The sequence below is a fragment of the Plectropomus leopardus genome, chromosome 5 (assembly GCF_026936395.1).
Source record: "Plectropomus leopardus strain MGB_pleo_1.0 chromosome 5, ASM2693639v1, whole genome shotgun sequence".
In the NCBI taxonomy this organism is placed as follows: Eukaryota; Metazoa; Chordata; class Actinopteri; order Perciformes; family Serranidae; genus Plectropomus; species Plectropomus leopardus.
This window is the reverse complement of record NC_142180.1, coordinates 12,549,749-12,575,112: the sequence shown is the minus strand read 5'-3', so window position 1 is coordinate 12,575,112 and position 25,364 is coordinate 12,549,749. Positions and strand designations below refer to the sequence as shown.

Genomic DNA, 25,364 nt, shown 5'->3' with positions numbered 1-25,364 from the left:
GGCTAATCTGTGCAACTTATTATCCAGGAGATAATAGGAACTGTCATCCGTGAGGCAGAGGAGGGAGGGAGGCAGAGAGGCAGAGGGGTGGCCGAGTGTTCGCTGCATTTTTAAACAGAAAGAGACTTTATTGCAATAACTTTACGAGGCCAGATGTGGCAAATTAACCGATGTGGCTCCTTTCACAAAGTCGAAACATCTTATCACTGCAAGAAAAAAGGGTGCCACAGTGAGAAAGTGTTACAAAGGGAGGAGCAAAAAGTGCTGATAGAGGTAAAATGAAATGGACCAAGAGAGAGACAGAAGGTGAGAGGGAGAATGTAGGAGGGATAAAATGTAGAGAAAGAGCTGATGCAAATGGAAAGAACTGAAGGAGGTGGAGGGAGAGACTGAGTGTTAATTTGCTTTTAACCATCACATTTTATTGCACTGGTTGTGAAACACTTCAATTGTTAATTCTGTGAAATTGTTCACACACAGGAGTGCCATAAACCGGCATCTCCTCCGCAAAGCTCTCAGAGGCAACACAAAGGCAGGGAGGAAGGTAATGACAGAAAGGGAGAAGTAATGAAAATGGGGAATAAGAGGAGGAATAATGAAGAATGTTTAAAGGGAATTACTACAGCAAACATAAGCATAGACTCTGCTTTATGTCAGTTTGCTTTACAGAAAGTGCTGTGCCCTGAGAACACAATGTCGGATTAATCTTTCTTGGATGATGGGGCCAAGCAGATTGGCAGCCTGCTTGGGTTTCATTGTGTTGCTGCACTAACAGTTTTAATGGCAGTAACATTAATGTAGTTGGTTCCTCCAGTCAGCAGGGGCAGCAGAGCATGAAACTGACAGTATATGACAGGACTGTGTAGGCAGCTGTGTCTTAATACCATACTAATTCAATGCAAGTATTACTTTGTTTACAAAGGATTAAGTATAGGCCTATTCAGATGTCATTTACACATTGCGCACACCCGATTTGTAAGTGCTCTTTCAGTGTAGTCTACATTGAATTGATCTACAAAGTATTACACAAAATAAAAAATGAAATCATGGTTGGGGTTGAAACAATTCCAGGTGAATAACACAAAACAAAAGCAGCATAGAGAATTTATGGAAAATATGTTAAATCAATTGTTCTATTAAACAGCTGCAAAGTTAAACCTCATGGAATATTAGCATTCTTTTTAAGGCATGTTTCTGGATAAATGACGAATGTGTGAATCAAATATTTGCTCTCCTTTCAGCTCTGTTTATGTCTCCAGCTCCTGAGGGAAGCAGCTCTTCAGCTGCTAAATGCTCCACTATGTTCACCTGCTAGTGGCTAACCTTGTGTCTTGTTGGTGCAGGCAGTAAAAAAAAGTTTGAGAGTAAAGTTGATATTAACTTAACTTATGTTGCGACGTTGATGACCAGAATTCAATGTCAGGACGATGTCTGATGCCAAGGTCGATTTGATTCGGCATACTGACGACAGATGACGATGATAAGTTGGTGGTTTCAAGTTGTGCTGTTAAGTGACCAAGCTTTAACGTAATGTTGTGTAATTGATGACATACTTTCTTAGTGCCATAAATTGAGCCTTCATTTTCATGGGAGATCAAACCTGGTGATATAGAACTAGTGAACAGTTTGCTCAAAGCCATTCAATTTAAACGCTGATGGCTTTATTACTGCTCGTATCTTCATACAATGGTTCTTTTGATGTCTTTGGAGTTAACGCACGTAGTGGTTAGATTAGGTTTATAGAAAGAATCACTGTTGGGCATTTTCATGTTAAGTGCTGTGACAATATGCACATACGTAACTTTAAATACTCAAAGTTGACGCTCTGTGTCACAAAGGACATGAACACCAGTCTGCTGGGTCGAAGTCCTGTGTTTGTTTGACCCATTCATCCTTGGACTCATCTGTTCATGGACTTTGTTGGTCTTTATACCATGTCACCTGATGTACCATAGGTCACATGCACATAACCCTCTGTCTCCCGATTATTTGGGTTAAATAAGAATAATAATGCATTATATTTTGTGCGCAGAAGTATAAACAATGAATGAGACCAGCCTGCTTTATTCTACAGCCTTTATATTGTACAGTCAACATTTACTTGATGATGAGCTAAAGCAAAAAACTTAATTTCCAATTTAATTGATAAATCACAAGCATTGTCACTATACATCAGATTAAAATAATTGTTTTTCAACCCATTGCAAAGACATGAAACCTTTCATACTCTAAAGAACAAATTGAAATGCTCACCGAAAGAGGAGGAGATGAGCGCACCGGGGTCAGCTGTGCTGCACCATAATAATTTTCTATAAGTAGAGTTGTCATGCCAGACTCCCATAATATTTTATTCATTTTTAAGTGACAGGTGGAGAGTGAAGATTTTCTGCACTTAGCCACCTGGATGCCCCATGAAATCCAAATGTTAACTAATAGAGTCCGACATTAGCTCCATTTAGCAGAGGAGAGGAAAATAGTTGGAGGGAGAGGTTGATGAGCATGGCTAAAAAAAAGGAAAAAGGAAGACATCTACAACAATCCACCACAGTCCTGTGAAAGTGGATTGTTGTAGATGTCTTCCTTTTTCTTACCGTTTCAGAAATAGGAACCAGCAAAAAAGGACTAGTTGAGATAGGAAGGCATCCCTGAAAATTGAGATAATACCAGTCTCTGCAAAATCATGCGCAACAGTGAAAAAATCCACAGCAAACCCCTTGTTCAGTGCTGTGACAGCTTTTTAATGCCTTTTTTTAAAAATTAGGGACACATTTTTATTTAAAGGAAGAACTATTAAGGTGCCAGCTGACAGTTTAATTTTAGAACAGTGTTTTCAGCATGTTGTCTTCTGCAGAATAACAGGCAACCATCGTCTCACTGACATAAATAGTGCCAAAGTCAAGTGTTTCAAATCAGTTCCAAAGGCAATCAGTCAGCTTGAACATAGAAATAGAGTCCATAGAGAGGCCATTATTAACTGTCTCTAGTGTTGCAGGGCTTTCTTAGCTATGAATGGCTTCTCTATGGACTCTGTTTCTATAGTCAGGTGGTTTATCTGCCCTAAGAACTAATTTAATGACTCTTCACTTTAGAATTTCTATAATTTCTAAATCAAAAAATGGGGAAATGGCTCCTGAAAACCGCTCAAAACACAATTATTGCAACAATAAGAGAAAGACCCAAAATTAGATGGAATAGCCTAAATTTGCCATAGTCTGCTCAGACTCATGAGTATAGCCCATAACACCATAACCCACCACGACTCAGTTATCATGAATATTCAATGAAACCTTTAACTTTTGTGATGCCCCTGGAGATGACAGTTCAGGGCGCTGGGCTGAATCTTCAATGAAGAGCAACAGCAACTCTGGAACAATGGGCAAGCCAAAGAGGGCCCATATCCTCAGCCAACTCTCCCCGACGACTCATCCATCAAACCCCCCCCCCCGTTTACTGTCAGTCCCCTCAATTCTCCAGAGACTACACACGTCTCCCATCACCTGCTACATTTTTCCCATGGTTACACTGTCAGCCCATTCTACAATTCCACCTTCTACTGTTACTTTTCTCTGGTCTTTTTCTCTGGAGAGTACTGTGGACACTCAGGGTGTCGGTCACTGTTTTATCCATCATCAAAGAAACACACCAAAAGATTTGTCTTGTACACACAGATGTCAGAATCACCTGTATGTCCTTGTGAAATCATTCAGCAAAGCACCTTCCGTGAGCACAAAAGCATGTGCCCCTACTAACTCAAATCTTAAATGACTTATTTTTGGTGTCAGAATTAAGGTTATTAGTATAAAGAGCAAGACATGTGCGCTTCCTCTGAGTGAATCAGGTGCTCTGCTGAAGAGCTCACCATTATCATCTTATGACCTAGGTAAACACCACTCAAAACAAAACATTTTAATACTATTTTTCATGAGTGTTCACCAACTTTGTGTCAAATGACTTGTTTTTGCTCCAAAGCTAAAACTCACTAATCCTCAATTATATTAAATACAAGACAGGTGTGTGCCCTCTTAGTGGATTAGTTTGGCATAGTGACTCTCAAAAACACACAAAACAATCTCATCATCCACAATTTACCAGTTTAATTTGACAAGCCATCATGGATTGTTCATATTTCTTGTTTGGTATTTTCTGTGTTGGATGTTAATATTACTAGAAGATATACAAATATATATATTTTAGGCTACTTGCTTTAAAAATAGCCTGGCTACATCAACTCATGCTTAATTTAGTAAAACCCTATGAGAAAAATGTCTTTTAGGCTAGATTCAGGTAACAAAGGCACATATCTAGGTTTAGAAAAAAAAGTGGTTTAAGCTTAAGATAAGTACATTTGTTGCTAAAGTAATGCCACATGACATACATCAGTAGCATGGTAAGCTACACATGCTAGCACATGACATTGTTGCAAAATAACTAATTTGACTTTTAGTTTAACACAGGACACAAACAATGGTCTCCTGGCTGAAAGTCCAGAGTTTGTTTAACCAAAACACTTCTTTTTTTTAAGACGTTTGGCATTTTGTAGATGCTACCTTGGTTTACAGTCTTACAAGAAAGATTATTTACTTGAGCTTAAAGTCATTAAAACGCTTTTGAAATGTGATTAATGATAACAAATTGAAACACAAAACAAATGCTGTATTAATACTCTCGACACATGTCTCAAATGTGTGATGAGCTACTTTAAACTCCATATTTTCTTGCTTAAAAACAAGGCAAAATCCAGATGTAAGACAGAGAGACAAATAAGTTGGACAGTTTTTATAAATTTAATATATCAATATATAGAGATATTTATCAACAGCTTGATTTCATAGAAACGTGAGTGAGACCATTTTGGCATACAGTACAGATATTCCATGTAAGTACAGAAGTTGCTAAGTTTTTAACTCCCACCCACCCCGTCCCTCATCAACCCGCCAGTCAACCCCGCCCCCGCCCTTCCGCAGACACAGAACACATAAAAACAGAAAGAGTAAAAGTATACAGGAGCACAAAACAAGGCACCAATAAATTAAAATGATAACCCCTCTTTTTTTTTTAAAAACACACAACAATAAAATCTATTCAACAGAATTAAATACAGTATGAACACTAAAAATCTGCAACGCTGTTAAAAAGCAAATAAACAACAACAACAAACAAATGGAACAGACAGGAGAAAAAGTCAAATAAAAACACTTTGGCAGATTATTAATTTTTAGTTACAATCAAGTAGTAAATAAATCCAGTGCTCTTGTGTACAAATAAATTCATATATAGTCTACACTCCTTTTTACCCCAGAGGTTTATGTACATCTTTTTTACAGATACATTTAAAACATTATCAAAAGTTTTTTGCTGTATGAAAACGTATTTACAAGTCATGATTCAAAACCATTGGACTGTACCATTGAACACCCCCCCTCCCCTTTTATTTCTGCCCCTCCTAACAACGTTATCTCTTTACACAGTGCAGAAGGCTTCTTGAAAAGTTTTGTGCAACAAACAGCGTAAAAAATGCCTGTCGTATGGCTGTGAAATGGCCGGAGCCGTGGATGGTTTTTGAGATTTCCTTGCAGGCAATGACACATCAGCAACATTTTGAGGAAATAACAGGTAGACAGTTTTGCAAAAATGGGAGCCAATACGTTTCTTAGATTTGCAGTGATTTTCTCCCACCTCAGTCACTGTTGAAGGAAAAAAATCTGTGACAATACTGTTATCAAAAATGTTGGCCGTCTATATCATCATTCCAACCCATTAAGAGATTTACACACCTAGTTCCGCAACTTCCCCATTGCTGTTTTCTCCCCCAACTTTTATTTTACACTGACTGGTAGAAAAATGTAGGCGACCAAACAATGCCCTTCAAGTAATCAAACATCAAGATCAAATATGAAACTGAGAATGGTTTGGCAAGGAGAGAGAGCAACAACTACTACTCACAGACTAATAAAACACATGATAAGAAGAGGAACCAGTTGAAGGAAAGTCACTGGGTCAACAAGAGCTAATGCAAGTTAAGGAGAGTCAGTGAGGGTTCTTTCCACAGTCCGAAATTGTAGCTGGGGGTTGGGGGGGGGCTGCTTATCCTGGGTAAGCGTGCTTTACGCCTGTTCGCTGGTTCAACATCAAAAGTTTTTTGTCAAGCTCTGGGGGTTTCCTTGTTATTTGGGGGATTCCAGGTCATTTCCTTCCAGTGTTGTCTTCCAGTGTGTGCGTGTCTGTCTACCCAAAGACTGATAGCCCTTGCCAAAGGAAAGATGTTGATGGCAAAGATGAAGATGGGAGGACAAGAGGCTTTGCTCTCTAGATTAAAACTCAACAACCACGAAAAAACTTGAGGCCTCACAGCTGGCATTACTTTTGATACATGAGGAAATGAAGTGGTGGAGAGATGTGAGTGATGTTAGAAAGCAGTCAAGTGGATCTTGGTTAAAAGCAGCATGGGTCAGATTCTCTGCTCAGAAAAGACGGGAAGCAACCAATTAGAAGAGCGAAGTGAGGAAGAGAAGGACATGCGACGGGACAGTTAAAAACAGAGAGCACAAATCAGAAGCACTGTAATTACAGCGTACAGTTATATTGGATTATGGGTTATCACAGCTGTTAGTATTTGCTATGATGAGCCAATGATGTAATATTGTTCCAATAAAATAAACCAGACACAACCTTTTCATGGATGTTTTGACATCATTAAGTTGTGACAGTAACCTGCCAACTTTGCATTAGGATTTGTTAGGAATATCCCAATACTTAATGAATTTATGATTCAAATCTATAGATGAATAGACCTACACAACATAGAAATTTTTACTGAGCAGGTGTGTATGTACCCTACGCAAAAGTGTATGTCGCGATCATAGACTGTGCATAAAGATGGACAACATGTCTTCACTTCCTCCCACTGTACAAATAATAAGACAAAATATTCCAGACACAGATGCTGCCGATTTCATTATTTGGAGCCAGAGTCTGGGTACTAGCGATCGGGAAGTAGAGTACACCGACTAACACACAAGACTGACAATGTTGACGTCATAGCCATTTTTTATAGCATCAGGTAACCAATCCTAAAAAAGAACACTCGAACAAACATCAGCATGATAAGAACTTCCTAAAACGACAGAAACTATCATCAGGAGTTTTTAGTTTGGCCCATGTCCTATCCACTAACATGGAAGGAGCAGCAAATATGGGTTTCCTAGGATAGCAAAGGAATGGCCTGTCTTACTCTGCCTCTGACTGGCTTATCTGGACATTCCTTCCTAACCAGTCCCACTCCTCTTGCCTAAACCTAACCAATCCAACCAACAAAGACAACCAGTATTAGGGAGAGTAGAGCTATCCTAGGATTTACAAATTTGTGGCAGGGTTCATGGCCTTTACTGCAGCTTCACTTTTCAGGAGCTGCCATATCATCCATCTTTATATACAGTCATCGGTTTAAATGAAGAACCAAGCTTGTGTTGCACCAGCTGTTTGTACATCCATCATTAAGTTTGTGTGAAGACCTTCTGAAGTCCATAGAAACAGCTACTGTAGTTTCAAACTAGTGATTCATTAGTGGGATTTAACCATTAAAAGGAAGGAGGAGGAGGAGGAATGTGTTAGCTAGTTAAGACTAACATAACTTACAACACAAATTACTGAGAAATATCTGCAGAGTTGTCATAGCAACAGCAATCAATTACTCAAACAGGAAGTCACAAAATTAACTATTTTTAAGAAGTAAAAGAAATGTTTTAAACCTAACTCAGTCATTTTTTTCTTCCATTCCAGCATAACAAATTGCTAGCGCAAACACAAAGAAAACAGGCCTATAAAACAGGCATAAAGTTTTACAGGGCACATCGCTCGCTGCTTATATTAGATTTAAATCACAATGTTATATATTGCCTTGCTTGGAGTATCGCACTAAACTAAACTGTAGCCCTGTATTGTGATATGTATCGTACAGTCAGGTTCTTGCCAATACACAGCTCTTTTCAACAAGAGGCAGAACACCAAAATTGATCCTGTTCTTTTGGAGCTGACTGATATTACAACTATGGTCATGTTTCCATCAGGTCATGATTAGCCGCTAAATTATGAAAAATATGAATCAAGAATGTCTAGACAGCAAACTGTCAAAGCATATCCTCTATTAACAGTATAATTACTACCTGCTATATGATGAATGACAAGAGTCCCTTTCTGAACTTTCTCAGTGTCCTTCAGTGGAGACGGCTGCTCCCAAGGTGGCCAACAATGTGAACCAGCCAATCTGTCTTCACACTGTAGCTATAATAACTTTTCTACAATGCCACGCTCAGTCACCTCAATAAATAAGCAATTTATTCTCCTAACTGCAACGTTCCCCGTATGGAACTCCATTAGACCTGCAGCAAACATGGACATGAAGGGAAAGTATGTGGAGTGCAGAGCTGGCTGAGCCCAGGGTTCAATTTAGCAGGCGGTTTGTGATTTATTTAATCTAAAATTCACATCTGACCTGTTTCATCTTTCTTGGAATCTTACATCATCTTCAACTTTACTTTAGGAAGTAAAAATGGAAAATCAAAATCATAAAAATGACCATAAAATATACAAAAAATGCAGCTGTACCTATTTAAACGGTTCTCTACATGTCACTGCTATTTTCTGCCCCCAAAAAACAAACACAGAAGCAAGCTACCAAACCAGTCTGGGATCACACTGAGCTGAGTCACAGTCTTCCCCACCATGTAATGCATTTTATTTTTTATCTGTGCAAGGTTAAGATGAAGGGAGACAGCCTCTCCCTTGTGCTCAATCCTCCTTCATTAGATAGACACAGGGGAGTGCAGTGCCGGAGAGGACTATAATTTACCTGTCTAGCATGCCACTTGTCACATACAGAACATACAAATCCCCCACGGTGCATCATAAACTGAGAGTGCCATCCTTCTGAGGGAGGTGAGTGGGAATGACTGTCAGAATACTGCTACATAACATCAGCAGAAATCCGGCAAAATAAATGGCCCACTATTCATCTTCCGAGCACAAACCCATTCGCTTGTGGTTAAGTCTGAATCCTGGCAGTCATTTCCTGCCTACCTTTGTCTGTTTCTGTCTTCCTCCCCTGTGGTTACCCGAGCATCCACACTGAGCAAACACTTCCAGGAAACAGTGAGAACTATGAATAATAACTACCATTAATCAACTGTTTGCCTGTATGCACATACTGTCTGTATAGTGTAAGATGAATACATATGCTGCGTCTATTCTGAGCCGACGTTGGAAGACTTTTAATGTTTGCATTCTACGCTTGTTTTTGCTTCAAAAAAGACAGTGTGACAGACAGAAGCAGCTCAACTGTGATGCAGCATTGTTCAAATTTGTTAAAAAATGGAAGACCAGTGATGTAGTTATAATTTGTACAATGTATACCTTATATAATGCATAATGAGTGTGTCCTTTGAGATGCCCCTGTCTTGAGACCAAATGGTAGCTATAACGACTTGTAACAGTGATCATATTAACTTGTCATAACGGCCTCTGGTAATTCACAACTACAACACATTATGTGCAATTATTGCAATAGTCACTGAGCATGATTTCCATCTGATTTGATGGGCTGGAAGCATGTCTGTGGCAAGCCAATGGAAGATCAGCTCCTTACGCTGGTTTACATGCTTCCTCTCTATCCAGCTTTCAAATCAAATCAGTGTTCGGCTCAGTCAGCCTCGACGTATTACTCATCTGCTCATACAAAACAGGGACGCTAACAACCACGCTGAACAGTCAGTGACAGCGGAAAGTGATTCCTTCCAAATATGGGCTCTTTTTCGACAGCCTCTCATCCAGAAAAAACACAGCCACGTTGTTAAAAAAGGGAGGGATGAGAAATGGAGAAGTTATGATGCCAAGAAAAACCAAAAGCAGAGCTGTGAAACTGCTGGAACACAGGGATTGATGTGAAGTTATGAAACCATGTTATGTCAAATCAAAGGAAAAGTGATGTTTTGGGAGCATTACCCATAAGAGTTACCCAAAAGTAATGCAAAAAAGCATACTTTCAGTTGTGTTTTGCCAATAAAATTTGTGTCAGTAGATCAATTAAAGGCTTACTATGCAGGATTTGTCACTTACAGTTTGTAAGCATTCAAACGTGGCCAACGGTGGTCAATGTAAGTCTGTACACGACTCAGAATTATTCCAGTTGAATAAGATTTGGTCATTCAGTACTATTATTCATTGTATTTTCATTTTTTTGAAAATTTGAACATTTTTGCTGACGCTAGATACTAAACAAAAGCCAGAGACTATGTAGTATCAAGTTTCTGTGAGCTGTAAATTCATCACTACCAAGCAGAAGGTGTTTCCCCTCTCTTCCTCTGCCTGCGTGTCTGCAGCTCCCTGTACCAAAGAGTAGCGTGAAACTCAAGAGCACTCAATCCACTGCAAAATCTGGGGACCAAATTATTACAGTACACAGTACAGCACACCGACTAGCAAAAAACACTAAAAACGACTGCTTGACTTGAAGCAATCTCATTCGACTGAGATGTCTCCGACTGATGATTAAAATCTTCGACTTTCAAGGAGTAACCCGAGTCAAGTGAGCTTGAGAGTAAAGAGAGGGAGCAACGTTATTGAGAATGAAGTGGTGAATCAGAGAATTACAACGTAATTTTCTGATCGTTTCGATCTAAAGCACAAATGAACACATGTTCACCTCTGCACAACTTGCAGTGAGGTGCTGTATTTCAGGACTTGTGTGAATTCAGCTAAAGCTTGTGTCTGTGGCTCAACCTTGGTCTCGATCGAACAAACACAGACCTGCAGATCGCATCCACAGAGCAGAAAAGAGAGACAGCTGGTCGCTACATTTTTATAGTCTGTTTATATAGAGTCCCAAACCTTCGCTGCTATTGGCTGGGGGCTACAAACCGCTACACAAAGGTTGACACATGGAAACATCCTGAACAAACCAAAACAAGATGAAAATAAGAAAATACAGGCAGAGGAAAGGTTCTCTGAAGATAAAAATGGTGCCACACACAGAGTGATTTCTTGTGTTTGTCGATATATTCTTTTTCTTTAAGGAAAATCCTGCATACTTTGCCTTTAATCAGTGAAAGAAAATACACACCTCTTTACATGTTCCTCTCCCATATTCTGTGTCAAGATATGTTAAGGGACTGTACAGCATATTTGACAATTTCTTCCCATATTTTCTATTTCATAAACCTTAAATTAGGTTTCAAATGGATCTTTGTTTTTATACTGCAGCAATCAAACAAAAAAACTGAGAGCTATTTTTTTTCCTCATGCTTCATTTTCTGAGACTTCATTTCTACAGACAGCATGTGCAACTACACAGTTAAATGTACACAGATCCAGATAACATGATAAATATATTGTATTTTGAATTTCTGAAATAAAAATGCAAAATAAATCATATTTTTTGTGTATCTATGCTCCATTGTAAAGGTTGAAAATCACAGAACTCAGTACCTCAAAGCACCAGTTTTATATTTCAAACCAGTCACACAAAGATGCTTTGTGACACTCTACCTTCTAGAAATTAAGCTTTACCTCTGATATATTGACGATGGCAGTCACAAACACAAACAAAAAGTCAGAAACAGGTGTGAGTCCTAACACCCACAGCGAATGAACAAACAATCCCAAGTTCATTATCGACTGTGCGCATACCTCTGATACCAGGAGAGAGGATTACCCATAATCCTTTGCCTTTCTGCCCTGCTGCCTTTTGCCCTGAGGCACTACCCTCTGGTGGCACAAATCCCCCCCCCCTTTTTTTTTTGTAAAAAAAAGCACCCTTTCTAACTCTTTCACCCCGAAATAACCTCCAAACATGCAGACAACCCCATCATTTTTTTCTCTGTCTCCATTCCCCTTGGCTATATTTAGCTCTGCCTGCCTACATACAGTATGTCAAGGGGCGAACGTTGTGAAAAAAGATGACATCGCCCTGTTTTAAAATCTGTTATGTCAACTGAAGATGCAAAGGGAGCTATGAAGAAAAATCACGTCCTTGCCTACTACTGTATGTCCTTGCAAACTTGAAACGATCTGACTGTGCACTGAGAGATTACATATTTACAACACAAATAAATAAAATGAGGAATTAAAAACATGCTGGCTTTTCCCACTGTACGGTGGCCAGACAGCAGCCTTCTATGTACAATGTGCACTGAGACGGCCAAATGAGGTTAGTTTGAACAAAATCATCAAAGCAGCATTTTAACACACCACTACAGCTAACAAGAGGCAGAGAGAGAGGAGCAGAGTGGAGCAGAGGCTACTAATGAACTAGCACTAAGGGAAGTAGTAGTGGTAGTAATGTTACTCCAGTGGAGAAAGTGGGGGATTTTACAAGATGTACATGTCATCCCCTGCTCCGCAAAAAGTGGGGGAGGCAAAATGAGGACTCCTTCTCTTTCTCCTCTGCGTTGTACTGGCCTCATTGTAGTGGTGTAGAGGCTGTGGTGAGAGGAGGGGCCAGGATGGGATTTTGGGAGGGGGGGGTTCAGGCTGCATCTACCTCCCCCCTTCCTCAGGGATAGCCATCATCCTCCAGACTGAGTGCCACGCGCTGCAAACAGCAGATAAAAAGACTGTTACCACAAGTAGGCTGGTGACGGAGAGAGAGAGAGAGAGAAGTGAGATACACAACAAGAGATGGACAGAGAATGAAAAAATCAGGAGAAAAAGAGAGAGAGCACCCAGAAGAGATATTCATATAGAATCCATTCTCCTGCTCCTTCCTTACTTCTCCCTCCTGACCTTCCCCTTCTCCTCTTTCCTACCCCCCCGCAGTTCATTCCCTCCTTCTCTGGCTGCTCCTATACGAGGAATGCAGGATGCTTGCCTACGGCTGAAAATGTCTGGCCCACATAATGCCAACCTGATTTCTCTGGTTGTCTGAGTTGCCACAAAAGGGAAAGAAAGAGAGAGGAAAGGAAAAAAGAGGACAGGAGAGGAAGAAGACAGAATTAAAAAGACAATAAAAGAGATTTTTGCAGATGTAAAAAATAAAACCAGGATAGAAGAGAGCAACTCTGCAGCCCGCCACTGAGGGCGGTTGTTAATTCGACCTTGAATCTTAATATGACTCAGTCGTGCACCTGTTTCCTGTGTGTGTGTGTGTGTGTGTGTATGTGAGTGTGCGTCTCCAGCCTGTCATCGTGCCAATGATACCCAGAATTCTTTGCCTCCTTTCTCTCCAGAGCAACACAAAGAAATCTGTGTTACCATGCCAACCGATCAAAGCGCTAGACTCCCACCCCTCCATAATCCTTTTTGGCTGTCCTTCCGCGCTCAGTTTTCCGATACCAAAAACGACGAATATATTCAATAAATGTCAGAAGTGTCCTATACGTTTAAGTGCAGAATGTGCAAATAACAGCTGGCGTTGTTTTGGGAATAAGTGATTCTCAAAATTGCATCAATGGGAAATCAACAGTCTGCAACTGTTGTGCAACTGAAATGTGGAGAATCACTGTTTCTGCACTCGAGGCAGAATAAGTTGATAAATTCTTTTGGACTGTCCTTGTTTCTGGTTTGTGCTCTCCTTTTTATCCTCCATGTCTTATTTGCACTGTAAAGTAAAAACAACATAAGAGCAATGTCATGATGTTATGGTCCACTCCAAAAATCCAATTTATTTGCAGAATGCAGAATGCTCTGCAGTCTTTTCAGTCAAATGTCTGACTATAAAGCTCTTTCCCGTCAAAGGCATCTCAAAATCATTTTTGTTCTCCAAAGAAATCGAGGCCACCATGGAGGATGCCCATCATGCATCTCTGCTTTATATAAACTAGCTGCCTTCAAGACAGCAGTAATTATTTAAGCCCCGGTGCCCTTTTAATGTTTGGATGATCCTTTGTTGTCATTTCTAGCAGCAAACATAACATCCACAACATTCCTCCCTGACAAGGATGCTACCTGGTGGCACATTTTCCATAGTCGAGTTGAAAACTTTTGCATCAGCTGCTTCTGTAAACAAAGATGATATGTGTCTGTGCATAAGGAGGAAACGGGGGCCTTGTAAGAAACATATGTCGCCCAGGAACAGATCAAACACTTCAATCACCAGAAAAACGAACACAATGTACACAGAGAAGAGATGGCAGGTTGGCGACAAGGATGCGATGGTGATAAACGTGTGCTGTATGATTATGGTCATGAAGGTGACATAAATGTGATGCACTCGTGGAGGGCTTATCTGTGTGTATTTTCAGTGATTACAGCAAAAATGATGTGTGAGAATTTGGGCATGTGCAAGCCTGTTCTTTCTTTCCACCAGGCCTACATGTACAACAAACGGGCTTTTCAAAAATTCCTGCCCATCCTCCCATATCCCAAATATTCCCTCCTTTCCTCCTCAGCATCTCTCATTTGCCGCTGGAGAGCATCGGTGCCCCTGAGTACCAGTGAGAGTTGCTGTCTGTGACACCGCCCCCCAGAGGAAGCGCTATGAAGGGCTGACTGTGGCTACCACTCACTGCTGGGTACACGTGGCCGATGGACTCGCTGTGTCGCCCGATGTGGATTTCGTCGTCGTCGTCCTCTGTGGTTTTGCGGTACACAGGGTTGTCGAAGTTCATGCTCTTGGTGTTCTTGCGCCGCCAGTTGCGCCAAACCAGGTAGCCACCGGTGCAGAGTAATCCAATGACCACTGTGGCAAGGATAGGGACTGCATGTGTTTAACACACACACAACAACAACACACGGCGGGAGCGTTAACACAGCCCAGGGGACACAGAGCGGCGCTTTAAGCACTCACACACAAACACGCCTCGCACACTTTCCTTCATGTACTGAGGGCTCATTATTTTGTCTTTATTTTTCAAAATGGTATATAATTGAATGCATAACGGTACGAAAGGTTTTTAAAGGAACTAAATGAAGAGAAGGAAGTGGTGAACTCCCAGATGCTGTTAGCATAACAGGACTACAAGGATGTAAGGATATCATTTGCGACAAGAACACTTTTGTTCTGATCATGTTGTTTAAAATGATCTTAAAGCTCTGAATGTACTTAACCAGTTTGTTTGTTGTTCTCTTTACTCTCTAATATGAAGAGAATATGTTCAACAGTCGTCACCCTAAGAGGACTTCATTTACTGCAGCTTAACTGTAGTGATCAGCGTCTTCTTGCAGAGGAAAGCAAGTTTTGATGCATGAGGGCATTCTATCAGGATTTCAGATAGTGTTTTTCATTGGAGGTCAGCCACCCCACCAAAAACAAAGACCACCTCTGCTATATGTATGTATATATATATATATATATATATATATATATATATATATATATATATATATATATATATATATATATATATATATATATATATATATATATATATATATATATATATATATATATATATATATATATATATATATATATATATATATATATATATATATATATATATATATATATATGTGAGTCCAAGTGGATGTCTGTGCCAAATTTGAAGAAGAAGAAAATCTCCCACAGTTTTCTTAAGTTATGTGAGAATGGGACGGACAGCCCAAAAACACAATGCCTGCTGCCACGGCTATTGCCGACATGGAGGTATTAAAGTTGTGTTTGGAACAAAATATCAACCTTCAGGGAGGAGCAGATGTATTATTTTTATGCAAAAAAATCAATCCATATAGTCAATAGGTGTAGCTCCGTTACAACATTTCCTTTAGGAAATCCTGTACATCCAAAAGCTTTTCAAATGTTGATGTATTTTTGTAGTGGAACTGGTAAAAAAGAACTTAATCTGAAAATAATGAGCCCTCATACTGTATATATACACATTCTATTACATTTCCTTCTAAGTCTCAGTCTTACAGAATGATCAAAAACACACAAAATCATAAATGCACATGCACAATTGCAACAATGAATGCCTGCATGCACCATCACACACATATTTTCTACCCCATATCCACAACAGACACACACAGATACATGCATACACAAAGGCTGAACCACATGGAAACTTTAAATCTTGCATTCAGGCCCAGAAGGCAGTGTTTAGGGTTTGGGTTATTATTTTTATTATTTATTTATTTTCTATAAAAGCCCTGCGAGGTTGCACACATTATCAAACGCATTATTCTCATGTTACATTTGGGCTATGATTTACAATTTTGCACTAGCCTGGGCAAATAAAATTAAGCACAAACTGCAGACTGCCTGACTCTATTGTTTTTGGAGGAGGTTAAGAGAGGAGAAAGGACAGGGGAGAAGAAGAAGGAAGGAGAGAGAGAGAAAAGGGTGAGTGGAGGATTTGAGATAAGCTCTGTCTCTCGTCTCTCATTACCATATCAGCATGACTGCGTAGCTGCCCTTTAGGACCTGAGTGTGTGCGTAATGCATGTGTGAGTCTATGTGTGTGAAGAGACCTACAGCCAAACCAGAGGTGTGTCAATGAGGAGTGATAAAACAAGTGTGTGTGGGGGTGTGTTTTCGTGTGTGTATGCCCACGTCCATAGATGTGTCTGCATCCCCTGTGGAGGCCCCATCTAATTGCTCTTTTGTTGGATAGGCGCTTGAGATCCCTGTGCGACTGGGCTGGAAACCCCAGATCCTCCTTTGTTCTTTTCTAAATGCTCACTGGTTTAAAAAAAACCATCAGCTTTTGTCTCATTTAGAAAATTTTCACTCCAATTAGAGAGCGACATAACAGCCTGACTTTGGCTAAATACCGATAATCATTGTTGGGCTGTTTCCCCTTGTGGAGCTGCGGGTGGGTGTGGTGCGTTAACGGATATGAGCGGAGAGCTGGGGTGCAGAAATCTGGCCCCTTGTGGACCTTCAACAATAATTAACGTTTCAAAGCTGCCAAAAAATGCAGAATGGGGGGATTTATGGCAGCAATGAATGGCAGAAGGACAGAATTAGGGATGGAGCTAAAAAGGGTTAACAGTCTCGGGGGCTGTTTTAATGAGCTGATATCACAATCGTTGGGAATGAAAAGGGGAAAAAAAATGCTTTATGATGTTATAGAGCCCCCATAATTTATCAAAGTATTCAATATTAGGGATGAAAGAGATCTCAATTAGTGACATATGCTGCCGCTATACGGTCATTTGCACATTCAGCTGATTTCTCAGCTAAGTTATGCATGAAAATCTTAAATATTTCCATAAAATTAGGGATTTTCATTTTAATTAAAGCTAATAGAATAGATAAACTTACTGAGGTGGTTGGATTGTAAAAAATTGCATTCTTTTTCTATTTTATCTGTATTGCGTAGTATGGTGGCCTTCAACCCTATACAGACGATAATGTCATCTCTCAGGTCAAAATTTTCCACTGCCCCAAGCCAAAAACACAATCTTATCTTGTTAAGCCCCTTTCCCCCGTATTCAAAATCTGATTCCAGCATCTGTGTAACACACTCTGAGTCCACTGGGTCAAAAAAAATAGGTCAGAGCTGTGGATTGATTGCAGTGTGAGCTTACTGTACGATCAGAGCAGAGAACACGAGCTTAATGTTATAACAGCTGGTCAAATGTGATGACAAAACATGAACTGAATTTCCCATTTGCTCCAAATCTCATTAATAATGACATAATGTGCACATTACAAAGGCTTCGCCATCGCCGGCTGACGAGCTCACTGGCCCGTAATGGCTTTTTCTAGCCGTAGGCCAGGAAGCCATTGTTGGATAATACCACAGCTCAGTACATTTTCTCAATTACTAAACTATTATTTTGTGCTCAGACATTTACTGAGGCCGGCATAGGGTCCACATGTTCAAAAGCCACACAACTGTTCCTGTTAAATCTAAAATAATACTCCTTTTTAATCAGCCAGGTGGGAGCAAAAACTCTCAAAAGAAGCACACACACATGCAAGTACACATACATACATATTGTAAAACACAACATCCACACACAGCATGCAGGACTTTGAGCGACAGGCAGAGACGGAGAAGCGAGGAGGGAAAAGCAGGCGGGCAGAAAGCGGAGGCAACACAGTGAGAAAGTCAAGAGTACTCACCGATAGGAATGACTATCCCCAGAACAGCTACTGTGATGTTGTTACCTATGAGGTAGTGATCACTCGCAGCTGAGATGAAGAAGAAAGAGAGAAATAAAACTAAGCAAAAAGTTTCATTCCACCACAACACCCTCCCCAAAGGCCTTGCTAGAGAGACACAAGTATGAAGCATCTTGCTGGAAAAATATATATTTGCATAAAATAAGGGCAGAGAATCCATCTGATTTTACTTTGGACTTCTGACTTTGTGTGCATGTGTAAATGAAATGCAGATGAATCATACCAGGGTGCCATATAAATGCAGGAAGTAATGTATCAGAATTTGCACCAATAAAATTCAAAAACAAATGTTGATTTAGGGAGGTAATACATCTTTCGGTGAAAGGTTGAAACATGGTAAACAGTCCAGCTGACCTTGAGAGTGAATTCAAATGCACGACTTTGTGTTGCAAGTCTCTTTTTTTGTCTACATATTGTGCCATAATGTAACATTTATTCTAGACATGCTTTGTATCCCCACTCCCCTTCAACTCTCACCCCAACAGGTCAGCGTGCAGTGTGACATTAATCCTGCTCCCCACCCTCCTATTAGCAGCAGGCTAGCCATTAGCCAAAGTGTGATCAGATGGCTATAATGAAGTCTAGTGAGGAAGATTAACAGAGGCGATCACAGCCCTGGCCCCGCATACTGATTGGCTCATTCTAGAAAGACAGTGTGGTTGGATGCATGGAAAAAGATGGAAGATGGAAGGTGATGGATGAAAAATACAATAAGGACATATTTTCTTTCATATATGCAATCATACTGAGGATAAACTGCTTTTAGATAAATGCGCGCACACAAGCACGTACGCACACAGACAAAGACATACTGTAACTTAAAGAGGCACAGCAGGTGACGCAACTTAAAGTATCTGGGCCCTGAGTCAGCACAAGTATGAATTTGGCTTTTCTCAAAGTATGAGTGACGTCCAATGGGTCCTAAGACTCTAAAAGGCGGATTAATAGAATCTTATTAAAGCAGCAGTTATGAAAGAAGCAATCCCGGAAAGTGAAGGCAGAGAGAGAGAGAGAGAGAGAGAGAGAGAGGGAGAAAGTGAGAAAAAGGGGGGAAAAAAGAAAAAAAAAGGCTCAATTTCATTAAGACTATTATTGCTGGAGGGATTTTAAGTTCAAAAGGAATTTGCTGTTTGCTTGGATGAAAATGTTCCTATTTATATCACTATAATATTTTCAATATAACCCTCCCATAATGTGTAGGTTACCTACAGTTTATACAGTAGATTATATTAAAGTCACCATATAAGTATCAAAATATTAACTCCACACACTGTTAGTCATACCACAATGACATATATTTTTGCAGAAAATTAATAAGGGAATCCAAAGTAACTCTTTAAATCACTATTCACACAATAACACAAAGTTATTGAGGCAGAAATAGTAAAGCAGGTCTCATGTTCAGCGAGGTAAATGACTGTTTTTGTGAATAGAGTCAGCCATGAAAAGAGGAGATGAAGATGTAGCAATATTGTATCAATACATGGGCATCAAGATTTAATTTTCTATTGTATAAATAATAAGTATCATAAATACAATTAAAACTTTTGTAATATTCAACTAGAATAATTGAATCGATTGCTTTTTGCAGGCTAATAGCCACAATTTGCTTTAATAAAAATGACTAAAATGAGATGAACAGACTGAAAACTTGCCTTAAAACAGATGTTGACAAAGTTTTCCATTTGAGACATAGTTTGCAGTTTAAAACAGTTTAAAAAGAGTAATATATATTGCAATGCACAGCAATATATGTTATGTGATTCCCAACCCTAATGAAAACCAAGCAAAACCTAATTCAGTCTTCATATGGAAACCTGACTGACCTAAAAAAAAAAAAAGAGAAGCTATCCTTTTAAGTGCAAGGCAGCATGTTCTAGTCTTGCCCAATGTGGCTGAGAGATTGATGAATAATTACTGACATCATGAGTAAAAGTTCAAATTTGTAAGAGCATACATGCATGTGAGCCTTGTGTACCAGCTGTGGTTTATCTTTTATTCTTGAAACTTCTGGTTCTTCCTCCCTCCACCATGCCCGCTGCAGTGCCGCACATGTGTAACAGCTGATGCCGGCACACTTGACAGTGTGCACTGAGTTGAAAATGATAACACATGGCCCGTGGGTTTGGAGATGCGTCTTGTTCATGCCCCATTTTCCCATCCGTGTCTGCTCCACCTCTCATCTGGAGCACTTGTGGTGTGGCGAGGAGGCTGACAACTTCAGAGACTAGAGGAAACATGTTCTTGCTTCTTAGTAACTCTGGAAAAACCCAGGCCCCCAAAAGTGAAGCTACTAGCAACCACTCTCTTTAATTCCCAGAAAATCACTTTCTCTCTTGCCTGTTTTCCATCCCATCTTTTCTCATCCCTGTAAATGCTGTTTTCACTCCCAACAGTGTGTCATCTTCGTCCCATCCTCCCTGTTCGAGTGCTGGACTGTCATGTTCCTTTTAGTGCTCTGCTTATTCTTTTTCCTCTATGGCCTTTTTATTGCTTCTCACTGTACCTTCTCATTTAACAATCCTTAGTTTTACTCCTCGCTCTTTATCTCGTTCATTTCCCTGTCCTCCCTGTGTGTCTAACTCTTCCTTTTACTCTTACTCTCTCACACTAACTTTCATCATCCTTCCTTTCTCCTTTCCCCCTAGCCTGTGTAGTTTTTTTCAATCTCAGCTCTCTCTAGCTTCTCGATATAATGAGAAATGTCTCTGATGTAAATGCAAAATTGTCAAATCTGAGTTCAAACACAGTACAGCAGCTTGCAATCTTTCTGACTTGTCACTTTTATATCCTTCTACTTCTGTTGCTCCATCTTTAATTATCTTCTGAGAAGTAGGCTATGTCATTGAAGTATAAGACATTAGCTGCGGGTTCTTCTTAAGTGTGTCAATAACGCCATGTTACTACACTTTTGTTGTCTGAATGAATTGTTGTATCTCTTTCTTTTATTTTTCTTTTTTCTGTCTTTCTTAATGTTTGTAATGCCTGTTGCCTGCCAGATGACTACAGATGTAAATTAGCAGTCCTACGAATGCTGGCATATTAACATTTGTATGTTATACTGATGTTCATTTAAATGCTTTAAATCCTTTTAAATAAACATGACATTAAATTAAACATTGTTTTAAGGAAAGCACGATTTGGATTTGGATACTGATAACTGATAATTACTTGCTTTTCATGGCCAAAATCGATAATATAACTCACAATATCCCCTTTTTTAATTTTAAAAGAACCTGCAGTTCATGCACAACTGAAGGTAGTGCCCTTGACCGGCTATTGGCCCCTCAGAAGAGCCACATGGGAAGGGTTTTAAATCATAATCTTGGAAATGGGACGCAACTTGTTGTGTCTATAATCGTTTGGTTGAAACAGTTTGCTATAAGTAACTGATATATTGTTGAAATACCATTAGTTAGCTTAAAGTAATGAATAAACTGTAACTAACTACCTCTGTGGGAGAGGTTGGCATTATTTTCTCTAACTGAAATAGTTAGCTAAATTTTAACCGACAAATGGTTAAAATAGTATTAGTCTGCTATAAGTAACAGATCAGCAGTTGAAACATCCAGCAGTGCTGTTTACACAGTGGCAATTTCTCTGAAATGCTTGTTATAAAAAAATTACATAGTCCTTTGTGTAAGATTAAGATTGCCCAATTAATTTGAACATTTTTAATATAAATTCTATAGTGTTCCATAGCCCTGAGCTCAACAAATGTAACCATCACGATTGTTAACAAAAACAATGAACAGTTCTGACTCTTTAAATGTTCATTTATTGGTTCTAGTGAAATAGATTGAAATAGATAAATGAATCTTCCCAAACATATGTTGGTTTTTATGGAGCATTTTGCCTAAGAATTGAAATTGAATGCTTCAACATAATCTGTCAGAACAGACTTGTCAACAAGTTATACACAAGTATTGAAACAGAAAGTTTCACCATAGAGAAACTAGGAGACTACTGCTGTCGGTGTGTGAGCTCTGCACTAGGGACAGTGGATGAGTCTGCCTGCACACACAGTGACAGGGCTAACTGTAGGATCACATGGCTAGTTACCTAATTATTATTAATGCAAACCAACTTTAAAGGTTGCGCCACCTACTGTGTCGGGGTGTGTAAATGCTGCCCTTGTTAATTAAATGAAAGCAATTTGGTGTTGTATTATCTGCAATATTTATCAGTTATAATACCATTATCCAAATTATACATATTAATATGAATTTTGCATTATTGACCAATGTTTTATGTGTCTGATATATACTGTGCATCTCTACTTGTTTTACTCTTGCCTTAGTCTGAAAAGGGTGATGCAATGGCACTGGAGCTAGTAGAACATACATAAAGAAATGCACACATCCACTTTATCTCAATAAAAGGCAAGTCAGTACTCAAAAAGATAACTTATTCTGAGTATTTTTTGTTATCTTTCTACCATTATAAGAAACACATGACTTGAGGACAAAGAAGTGCCTCTGCAGTTTGACAGTTACTACTATCTGATGTAAATGGCTCTATGTAGCGAAGGCAACAAAAATCCAAGCAAAAAACTTAAGTAACTGATTTCTGCCACTAAAATTACACTGTAGCATGTAGTGTTCAGCACAGTGATTTATCAATTTTGCTTTTTGGTGCTCTCAAGGATTTTTCTCCCCCTTCAAGATACAATTTAAGTCTCAGTGTGGCTTTGTAAAGCATTGTAACTGCTGTTATATTCTGCTGTCATTGTTTGTCTGGGCGACAAACTGTAAAGCGGTATTTTTCTGGCGAGCCAGTAAAGCATGATTGGTGCAAGAACCAAGAATGCTGCCAGTTTTGAGACAGAAAGAGCAAAAGAGAGGTGGAGAGAGTAAAAAAAAACAAAAAAGCAAAGAGAGTGAGAGAGGCTGTCAGAAAGTGAGGATGAGTGATGAGAGGTGGAAGGTGAGAATGGAGGGGACTGTCGTTTGTTAGCTCTGACAGCTCTGTTACACGCTGCTCACGGGGGAACGACAGCAAGCAGACCGAGAGGCACACCAGTGAGTATAGTGTGTATTGGTGTGTGTGAGAGAAAAACAGAGGACATACAGTAGATAGACAGATGGTCAGACAAAGAAACGATGGGGAAGAGAAGCCAGAGAGAGGGGAAACTGATGTAAGTAGTGGTTTTCAGCTCCCTGCTGCTTTAATGGCAGGTGGTAACGGCAGTGATGGCAGCAGGGTATTTCACGCACAGAAACACACACACACACACACACACACACAAACAGTTTGCATACACTCAACTACAACTCACATTCCTATGCACAAATGATACTTACCTCTGTGGGAGAGATTGGCATTATTTTCTCTCTGAATGCTGTTAGGTGCCACTGGACCCAACAGGGGTGTGTGTGTGGATGTGGACGTCTGACCCGTGCTGCTGAAACTGGTCGTCTCTGTGTTCATGGCAGCCGGGGTCCGTGGCCGCTCCGTAGAGGTTCTTCTCGGGGTCTGAGGAGGGGCAGGTGTCGTCAGGCGTCTGGTTGTGGGCCTGAGAGTTGTGGCAGCAGAGGTGGTGGTTGTGGTGGTGGTAGTGGTAGAGGGAGCCGTGGTGGTGGATACAGTTGTGCTGGTTGTTGTAGTGCTGGTTGTAGTGCTTGTGGTAGGAGTTGTGGTTGTAGTTGGAGCAACTGTTGTGGTTGTTCTGGGTCGAACTGCACAGGAGAGACAGGACAAAAATCTTAAGTACTCAGGCTTTTACTTGAAAATGCTTAAAGCCAGCAAGTACATCCGCAACATGAACTGAGAAGAATATAAGATGCTCCCAACTACCTAGACTTTCAATTAGGGCTGGGAGATAAATGAAAATAATAATAAGGATATTTTCTGATATAAGTATATAACTATATGGAAAATGTGTGCAAAATAATATTGTAGGGTAATTTAAAGAATATGGTCTCTGGCTTATTCTAAGGTAACAAAAGCAGGGCCTCTACCAAGGCTGGTGTGTGTTGTGTTGTTGCTGTGTGTTGTATCTTCATTGTACCAATTTCTAGCTTGAGGCTAATCAGGCCTCCATGTTCCTTTCCCCTCAGTACTGAAGTGTGACTCTACGGCTACCAAGGCTAACAAACCCCTGTTTTGTAATAGAAAGGAAGGGCAAGTCATCTTTCACGTTTACCACCTTTTTAAAAAGTCATGTTTTCGTTTGTTGCTTGAACAGGGACAGAAATGATAATTGTTGTAGTAAAAGGAGCATGATGAACTGTAGGGCATCAAACTCAAACTGACTGGCATTTTCTCATCACTTCTAACTCTGTCTCTCGTTACTTTTAGTGTATCCATATTGCATATAACACATGAATAGGTCACCACTGCCATACCTTTCTATCTGTGTAATCAGATAACCAAATGACAGCTTAAAAAAAGTGATTTGATTGGGATTTCTACATACATGTCTTTAATTATTATGGTTGCTGCAAAACTAATACAGCCTTTCTCCAATATAGACATAAAGCAAAGAGGAACATAATGCAAGGGGCCATTTTTTATCAACTTTAATAAGAGCTCAGCAGAAATATTTGCACTGCAATAAGAAGTCCAGAAATTGTGAGTGCATATTCTCTCTCTCTCTATGTGCACATTCAATGGCCATGTTTGCTCTTTCTCAGAGGGATTCTCTGAAAGGTGGCCTACATACATCATCATCTTTTGTCTGTCTCAGCTCCTTTCTCCAGTCCTCACCTGTGCAAACAGTGAGGGTCTAATAAGGATAACAACTTAACAAATGTGGTGACTGTAGAGGCTGGGGACTGGCTGAGCGGGGGAAATAGGGTCGGTGAGATAATGAAGGTGTGCTGGGAACACAGGTAAGCCGGGAGAATTGTCGAGCTGCTACATTAAGCACAGGTAACAATTTTTCTGAAGGAAGTGGCTTTTGAATCAATCGTAATTAAAGATTCAGTGTGTAGGATTTAGGGGGATGTACTGGCAGAAATGGTAAATAACGTATACATGTTTTTTGAAGTGTAGAATTATTTGAGAATTGTTGTGTTTTTCGTTATCTTAGAATGAGCTATTTATAACTACACAGACAGCAGGCCCTCACCTATGGAGATTGCCATGGTTTTACACCATGCTTGTACACTAGTCCAAAAGGGACAAACCAAACACTGGCTGTAGATAGTTAGCAGCTCCTCCATGATGACAGCATTAGAAAAAACACTGATTCTTTACCATGAAACTGCCTTATTAGGCGTTTTTGCCTGTTAAATAATTGAGTCAATTTATTTTGGCAAGAAAGAGACCTTTGCGGATAATTTGGTTCCCAATATAAACA

At 39.8% G+C, this 25,364-nt stretch overlaps 1 protein-coding gene across 3 annotated transcripts in view; it reads right to left on the bottom strand.

Annotated features, from left to right (window-relative positions):
- Positions 1–7,907: 7,907 nt before the first annotated feature.
- Positions 7,908–25,364, bottom strand: part of lrp8 (low density lipoprotein receptor-related protein 8, apolipoprotein e receptor) — a 215,359-nt gene continuing 197,902 nt past the window's right edge. The window contains exons 16-19 of one of the 3 annotated variants that reach the window (XM_088077529.1): positions 23,365–23,739; positions 18,002–18,070; positions 14,496–14,686; positions 7,908–12,583 (exon numbers count right to left, since the gene is read on the bottom strand). In XM_088077529.1, coding sequence (XP_087933655.1) covers positions 12,545–12,583; positions 14,496–14,686; positions 18,002–18,070; positions 23,365–23,739 — 674 coding nt within the window. In that variant the 3' untranslated portion in view covers positions 7,908–12,544. Of the gene's footprint in view, positions 14,687–18,001; positions 18,071–23,364; positions 23,740–25,364 lie in introns of all 3 variants that reach the window. The other 2 variants (XM_088077527.1, XM_088077528.1) reach the window with 2 other exon arrangements.